The 8,655-nt window shown below is 47.5% G+C and overlaps 1 protein-coding gene across 4 annotated transcripts; it reads left to right on the top strand.

Annotated features, from left to right (window-relative positions):
* The first annotated feature begins 4,809 nt into the window (after positions 1 to 4,809).
* On the top strand, positions 4,810 to 8,127 carry LOC109742576 (uncharacterized). Of its 4 annotated transcripts, none has more exons than XM_040393137.3 (4): positions 4,810 to 5,334; positions 5,414 to 5,515; positions 5,610 to 5,696; positions 5,975 to 8,127. In XM_040393137.3, exons 1-4 carry the CDS (start codon positions 5,274 to 5,276, stop codon positions 6,034 to 6,036), a joined length of 312 nt encoding a protein of 103 aa, XP_040249071.1. In that variant the 5' UTR covers positions 4,810 to 5,273; the 3' UTR covers positions 6,037 to 8,127. The 4 variants fall into 4 exon arrangements, 2 of the variants coding, with proteins under 2 accessions (XP_040249071.1, XP_040249070.1); XM_040393136.3 differs by having other exon boundaries at positions 5,034 to 5,334; positions 5,610 to 5,712; XR_005760955.3 differs by having other exon boundaries at positions 5,173 to 5,322.
* Positions 8,128 to 8,655: the final 528 nt, after the last annotated feature.

The raw sequence follows: 8,655 nt of genomic DNA on the forward strand, positions 1-8,655 counted from the left end.
CCTGCTGGACCTCCTCAACCCTGGCCTCGTGTTTTTCACGGGCGGCTTGCTCCTTTGCCGCTTTCTTTTCGGCCTCGGCCAACGCCTTTTTAAGGGCCTCGACCTCGGTTGCCGCTCCTATAAATATCATGGCACTATGGTCAATACAATTCATTTATCCTCTCTGATATATAGAAAGTCTGGGCATACCTTGCTTATCTTCCAGTTGCTTTTTTACACGGCCGAGCTCTTCCTCGGTCCGCTCCAGCCGCTGCTTAAGTCCGGAGACTTCGGCAGCCTGGGAGGTCGCAGCCAGCAGCGACGCCTGCTTGTTCACATAGACATATATGGTTAGTCTCCTGCGAAATTATTTGATCCTCTGTCCGGCTTTTCTTTCCGAACATTGGACAGAGTCTCAGGGGCTACTGTCTATACTATGCCATTCTTTTACATAATTGTGTTGCATACCTCAAAGCCTGTTAGAAGGCTTGTGCAGGCTTCGGTCAGTCCGCTCTTTGTGAACTGAATCCTCTCAATCACTGTACCCATGAGGGTGCGGTGTTCCTCAACAATGGAAGCGCTTCGCAGCGCTTCCAGTAGAGTATCCGGCACCTCTGGTTGGACATAGGTCACCGGCGGAACAGACACGCCTCCTTCTCTCAAAGGAGGTTGATTGCCGGATCCCAGAGCCGTATAGGTCTCCGGGATCGTATTCGGCTGGGGGCCGAATTGGATATGGCCCCCATCGCCAGTCTCCATGGGGATTTGCTCCCCCTGTGTCCGGCGGCCGAGGTTTCACCCTCTGGTGCGGCCTCGACGGCCTCCTGCGTCTCTCCCTGGCATGGGATCCTTCGGGACAACACCTCGGTGTTATCCATGGCCCTGGGAAAGGAGGCCGCTGGAAGGGACCCGCTGTCCATCGCCTTCGGGTCCAGCGAATTCCCCGAAGATGAGGATCGCTCGAGGTTGGAACAAGCAGGACTGCAGGTGCATGATTCAACACATTAAAACTATGAAGTAAAAGGGTTGAACATATGAATGTGCCGGGGTCTTTGAGTACTCATGATTCGGCCAGGGGCTTAGTTCGGGGGCGCAGCTCTGGGCTGCTTTCGATGTCCCACACGGTATTATCCGCGAGGGAGACCTTCCCCTTCTTGGACGCCTCTGCCTCCAGATGTGTGGAGACCGCCCTTTTCTTCCTTCCCCCCTCGGGGGGAAAGTTGCTTTCCTCCTCCTCCTCGTCGTCCTCGGCGGCGGAGGAGTGAGTCTCGGAGCCTTCGGACGTCATGTCCGAAGCACCCTTGCGGCGGAGGCCAATTCTGCCCCCCTTGGCCTTCTTCTCCGGCGCCTTGTAAGGCGCCGGAACCAGCATCTTCGTCAGAAGTGGTATTGCTGGGTTTTCGGGCAGCGGAGCCGGACACTGAATCCGCTCCGCCTTCTTTGTCCAGCCCTGAAAGGACAGATGGAGAAGTTTAGACCTTTTCCTCGAATATACCGGTAAAGTAAAAACCTTGGAATACGGAAAACTCACCGAACTGGCTGGATGGCTCAAGTCATGACCGCGATCCTCGGTCGTCTTCGGCCACGTCTCGTTGGCCTTGAAAAGCACCCTCCAGATATCTTCATGCGTGGCGCCGAAGAGTTGTAGTAGGGTCTGGTGCTTGGCCGGATCGAACTCCCACAAATGGCAGGTCCGGCTCTGGCATGGAAGGATCCGGCGAACTAGCATCACCTGGATCACGTTGACAAGCTTGATGTTTTTGTCCACCATGCTCTGGATGCGCGTCTGCAGCACTGTCAGCTCGTTTGACGAAGACCAATTCAGGCCCTTCTCTAGCCAGGAGGTGAGCCGCATTGGGGCTCCGGACTTGAATTCGAAAGCCGCGGCCCAGGTGGCGTCGCGGGGATCTATGACATAGAACCACAGTTGCTGCCACCCTTTGACGGTCTCCATGAAGGTCCCTTTGGGCCATGTGACGTTGGGCATCTTGCTCACCATGGCGCCTCCGCACTCTGTGTGTTGGCCATCCACCACCTTCGGCTTCACGTTGAAGATCTTGATCCACAGTCCGAAGTGGGGTGGGATGCGGAGGAAAGCCTCGCACATGACAATGAATGCCGAGATGTTGAGGAAGGAATTTGGGGCCCGATCATGGAAATCTAGCCCGTAATAGAACATGAGTCCGCGGACGAATGGATGGAGAGGGAACCCCAACCCACAGACGAAGTGGGGGATGAACACCACCCTCTCATGTGCTCTGGGGTCGGCACGACCTGACCTTCGGCCGAAAGCCTGTGGGCGATTTCCTTGGCCAGATACCCCGCCTCTCGAAGCTTCGTGATGTCCTTCTCCTTGACAGAGGAGGCCATCCACTTGCCTTGCGCTCCGGTTTTGGACATGGTTGGAGTGCTTTCTGAGGCGGAAAGATGAGAACTTGGGCGCTGGAGCTCGAGAATGGGGGCAGAGAGAAGGCGTGGGTGAAAGAAGGGAATCCTTATCTCCTTATAAAGGCAGTAGATATCAAGCGCCTCCCCACTCACCTTAAGACTCGCCTATTCCCAAGGGTCGTGTAAACGGCACGGTTGGATTACCCATGCCCGTATTGATGAGAATCCTGCAATAAGGGGACACGATCTCTGCTTCGACAAGACGTGCCAATAAAACCGCATCTCGAGACGTGGAGCGGGAGGCCAAAAAACGGTTTGAAATAATAACCAGGCAGGATTGTGATGTCATGCTGCAAAAAGTTGTCAACGGATTGGACTCGTGAAATATTATATTCTCTGCGGAGGTGTGTGGTACTTGTTTTACAGGGCCGGACACGTTTTCTGTGTTCGGGGATTTCTTTGAAGTATTCGGAGGAGGAACCCATCTTGCAATGCCGGAGACAATCTGCGCGCCGGACACATCGTCATTGAAGCCTGGTTCAGGGGCTACTGAGGGAGTCCTGGATTAAGGGGTCCTCGGGCGTCCGGTCTATGTGATGTGGGCCGGACTAATGGGCTATGAAGATACAAGACAGAAGACTTCGTCCCGTGTCTGAATGGGACTCTCCTTTGCGTGGAAGGCAAGCTTGGCGTGCGGATATGTAGATTCCTTTCTCTGTAACCGACTTTGTACAACCCTAGTCCCCTCTGGTGTCTATATAAACCGGAGGGTTTAGTCCATAGGTATAATTATAGTCATACAGGCTAGGCTTCTAGGGTTTTAGCCATTACGATCTCGTGGTAGATCAACTCTTGTAATACTCATATTCAGCAAGATCAATCAAGTAGGAAGTAGGGTATTACCTCCATAGAGAGGGCCCGAACCTGGGTAAGCATCGTGTCCCCTGTCTCCTGTTACCATTGACCTTAGACGCATAGTTCGTGACCCCCTACCCGAGATCCGCCGGTTTTGACACCGACAGTCATCATAAGTACCACCTGGCTAGCTGGGGGTTGTTGACTCAAAAGAAGCAATATGGGGGGATGGGGATACCTAATATTGCTGATATGAATCTAAGCCTTCTAGCTGCTTGGATTGATAAATATCAAAAAGGAGATCAGAAGATTTAAAAAAAATTATTGATGCTAAATATAGGACTAATAATCCAAATATTTTCTCTTGTTCTGATGGCAACTCCTCCTCCCCTTTCTGGAAAGGTGTTCTATGGGCTGCTAAAGCAGCCAAGATGGGCTATCAATGGAAGGTGGGAAATGGGAGAAAAACAAAATTTTGGGAAGATCATTGGTTTGGCTCTTGTAGCTTAGCCATCCAATTCTCGGAATTATATAGTATTGCTAATGAGCATAATTTACCTATTGCTGGCCTTTGGGGTGGACTAATCTTAAGATAACTTTCAGGAGGTGTGTGGACAATAGACTGCTACACCTCTGGTTTGATTTACTGAGCATTGCACAATCGATCATTTTGAATGATGAAGATGATGCTATTATTTGGAAGCTTGAATCTAATGGTAGATATTTAGTTAGATCAATGTATGGCATGGTCAATTTTAAAGGGGTCTGCCCTGTCCATGTCCCAAAAATATGGCAGCTTCATGTCCCTCCTAACATTCATATCTTTCTGTGGTTGCTTGCACATGATAAGCTGTTGGTTAGGAGTAATTTGAGTAAGAGGCAACACTTAGATGATCTTACCTTCCTATTTTGCTCTAAATATGAAAATATTAACCACATGTTCTTTGAGTGTGCAATTGCTGCTGAGGTGTGGAGGAATATTCATATCATAGCTGGGTGTATGGCCCAGCCTATTTTTGATAATGTGACTAAGATTTGGGAGAAACACAAAACTCTGCAAGCTGAAAATGTGTTTATTTCAGCTACCCTCTGGGTTATCTGGAGGAGTGGGAATGATTTGTGTTTTAACAATGCCCCCTGAATGGGAGTGCAGGTGCTTCTGAGGAAATTGCAGGTTACTGCGATCAATGGAAGATCTTGTGCAAAGGGGCTGCAAGAGAACACGTGGAGAGGCTCATCTCTTCGCTGTCGGAGACAGCCAGGCATCCTCCCCTGCTGATCTGGCCAGAGCCACGTTGAGGAAGAAGGAGATGTGGTTGCAATACTTGATGAAGAAAAAGGTAGAAGGCTAGCCGGGCATGGACAGTGGAATACTCCTGGAAGGATGATATAGATGCCATTCGCCAGTCTACGGCTGTTGAAAAAACTATGAGTTTCTCTTATGTGCTTCAATTTGGTAGTTTGAGAGTTAAGTGGTGAATTCGTTCACGAGAGATTATGCCGGAAGGATATGTCAATCCTCTCCCGCGAGCTGTAATAAGGATACTACTGTGGTTTTGTTTTCTGTTGGAAAAGGAACAGGGGCTAGAGCCCTTTTCTTCTAAAAAAAATCCACCAGCTCTCATCGTTCCCCGCCTCCCTCTCCCTCCTCTCCCATCCTCGCCGCCGCCGGGGTCGCTCTCCTCCCTTCAGCAGCGTCGACGGTGCGGGATGCAGCGGACTCGGCCTGCATCGGCGTTGTCGGTGTCCCTCTCCGCTGTCGAGCAGCGGCGGCAGTGCGGGACGCAGCGGCTCGGCCGCAGCGATGGATTTCTCCGACGTGGCCGGCGGGGGCTCGCCTCGCTGCCCACGTCGTCCTCCTACTCCTCCTCAGTGGCACTCGTCAGTGCGTTGGAGCCAGCGGGCGCCGAGGGCATGCGGACGGAGGTGGCGCAGATCCAGGGCGGTAACAACGACGGGCGCCCCACATCCCCTTCACGTGCCGCTGCCCAATCCTCCTCTGCCTCCATGGCCTGCAGCAAGGGATCCCAATCATATCCGTGGGTCATCGCATGGTCCACCGTCGCCGTTCCCTTAGCACGCCGCCTGCACTTCCTCTTGGTCGCCGCAATCGTTGGGTCATCGGTTCATCTGTTCGTGCCTGGATTGTCGCCGTTCATCTTTACTCATGTTTCTCTTTGATGATGTCCAGGTGCCGCAGTACCGGCAGCGAAGCTGAAGGCCCCAGTGCGGGAGGAAGCAGGCGGGTGCTCGGCGACATCGGCAACATCGTCCCTGTCCACGTCCTCGAGGGGTAAGAAAATCAGCGCAAGGATCGAATCCCAGTCCTGCTTTTCCTTCTTCCGTTCTTTTTCCTGAACTGAACCCGCTCTTGTTCGTTGCAATAGCAATATCCAGCTACCGGCGGGGATCACTCCAATCACCAGGAGCTTCAGCGCTGAGCTCTAAAGAAGGCCTAGGCCGATCCATCCAAGGTGCGGACGCTCTGCGGTATACACCACCTACTCTCTTGTCTGTTGGAATTCGTGGCCTGTCACTCCTGTCCTCACAGTGTAGGCAAGTGATCAATTATCCTGAAATCTTTCCTCAAAAAAAAATTATCCTGAAATCTTTGCCCTATTGTACAGCCCGTTCAAGCAGTCACAGAAGCCTCTTTATAAATTACATTAATCCCTAACGTTTGATCAAGAAAAATTGGTACTGTTGGTGTCCATCTACCAGCACTGCTCATGACCATATCATGCAAATACAGGAGCGAGGGGAACCAACAGGGGTGGTGTCCTGTGTCTGTGTGCATCTCCTACAGCATTCTGAATCCCTGCAGTACACCAGCTTTGCGCTCTACCTATAAGCTACATGTGCTTTCAAATTCGATCTCCTGTGTGGCTTAAGACTTTGAAATAAATTTTGATTAGATAAATCTTCAGTAGTTTTAGTTATGCTCTCTACACAATTAGTAATTGTTTAGGTGATAACTCCGAACAATGTTAGTGCTAGAGACTTATACATTATTTTCAACTAGCAGTTTCAGTTCTCCCTTCGCCAATTGATACAAATAATCTATGAATTATCAACTATTAGGCTAACTATGCACATATTAGATTCTTTGTTTCAGCTGTCTCCTGCTGCACTGATATATATTTACGTTTCAGATTATGTAGTCTTCTGCAGGTTATCAGATAAACTCTTCCAGAGATTGAGATCTAATCACAACTGCTTTGAGTCCTTTACCTTTTATTTTGCAAAATGCAATCTGAAGTAGTTGTCATCTCTAATGTTAATGAATAGATTCTCAGAAAAGGAAATTAATTGGAATGATCTACTCAGCATGTCCCATGACTTCAAAAGGAAGAATTTGACTAAATTGAGATGTTGATCTGCAGTGTAAAGATAGACAAAATCAAAGACTGGCCTATTGTCCCGTAACTCCCTTAGTCAACACCCGAGAGCATAAGTGGGAGCAAAATCAATGGTAGCACCAAGTATTGAGCAAAAGCACTTCGCGTTTTCATGGTACGGTCTGAGCTTAAAAATTGAATTGAACAGTGACGGTTAGTGTTATGCTTATAAGTTGGTAGCCCCCAGCACTGTCTGTTGTAGATGGTGCGTATTATTACCTCCTTCAAATTAAAATGCCATTCTAATAAAAATACAACATGTTCTGGTCAACTCAGGTGCGTTCCACTGGGTGATTTTCTTTCTTAATAAATTTTTGGTGGTGCTAAATAGCTATAGGCTTAGAATCAAGGCTGTACTTGTTATTGCCAATGAGTTATTGCTTTGTACTTTTACATGCCGACGGTTGGAATGTGATAATAATTTCTGCATGCCTACACATAGTTTATTCATCCCACTGGAAAAAGAACCAAGAATGTTGTGTGCAGAGATGTCTTGGAGGGACAACACATGTTTGTTTTCCGTACATGCCAATCCACATTATTATATTAGGACATGTTACTCATCTCTAATATTGATTTTTTTTCTAATTTATGTGCATATTATGCATACAATTATGAGCTGTTCTGTTAGGATAATTTGAATTAGGGAGCCTTACTAAATAATGTATAAAGATGGTACTGAAGGAGGCTATGCAACTAGCAAGGTACTCTGTTTATAATCTGACTGATATTTCTTAGAAGATGTATGGCTGTTGTGTTCTCTCAGACAATATAAAGCATGGTTCTATATGCTCTGCTAAATTTGCAACTTTCAATGCTTGTGGCGCCTTTCCCATCAACTCTAGGGATTTTACCTAAAGGTTCTTCTCTGATTATTATTTTTTGTGTGTGACTCTAGCTATTTTACTTACTGGACGTCTATATCATGCATGTTTAGGGCCTTGTCTCTATATTTTTCATGTGAATCGCAGAGTAATATGTGAATAACATTTGCACTGGTGTAAGCTTGCACGTTTGCTACAGCAGGGCAGAGTTAGTGTAGCATCATTAGTTTCTTTTTTGATATACTAACAAGTTACCCTATGCGAATTCTCAACTGTTTGGAGCCCTGTTTGCGCGCAAGATTACGAGGAGCGCCCTGTGCAATTCCTCGACTGTTTTGACACAGCGAGCGTCAAACGGGAGGGCTCCCAGGGGAGAGACACGGCGGCCAGGGGCATCTCCTTTGTTTATCCGCCGCTTCCCTTCATCACCAGTGAATAGCAATCACGGCACCGCGTCATTCACTTGCCTACCATAGATTGACCGCTGATGCGGGCGCTCCGCTCCACTACTCCATCTCATGCTGTATATTTCCTCTCTTTATATCCAGATAAAGTATAGCATGTAAATATGTCTAAATTCAGAAATAACGGTTTCCCTTCTATCTTCACTTATACTGTTTTGGTTAGTAAAAATGTAACTAAATTCAGCGGATGGTGTTATTTGAAGCCAGATTATAGGATTATTCCCCTGGTGTTATTAATGTATTTGGATTAAAGTTATGAACATGATTCCTTTATATTATTCCTCTAGAATTAGGTATGATGTATAACCACCAGTTCAGTAGATGATTCCTTTATATTATTCCAAAGGCTTGGCAATGAATTTGGATTAAAGTTATGAACATGATTCACTGGAAATTGGAAGGAGGACGTCATGAATTTGTAAGTATAGGAAATTGTACTTTCTAGGGTTTTTTATGGTCTTGCTTCTAAATTCGATTTTATCTTGGGTGAATTTTCAAAGCAGGCATGGGTATTATCCTTTTTGCTTAGCATGCCTTCTTTACTGGTAAAGAAACACATTAGATATATCTGGATTTTTGTTGAGTAAATGAGTATGAGTGCAAATAAATTCAGACACGAAGCAAAAACCTTGACGTTTCATTGATTAAGCAGAAGAGTGTCCAGTTAATCACGGAAAACCAAAATAACCAAAACAAAAGGGCCAAGCCCACTCTAGAACACCGTAATGCCACAAGAAATGCCAACCA

Source organism: Aegilops tauschii, chromosome 6 (assembly GCF_002575655.3).
Source record: "Aegilops tauschii subsp. strangulata cultivar AL8/78 chromosome 6, Aet v6.0, whole genome shotgun sequence".
Taxonomy (NCBI): Eukaryota; Viridiplantae; Streptophyta; class Magnoliopsida; order Poales; family Poaceae; genus Aegilops; species Aegilops tauschii.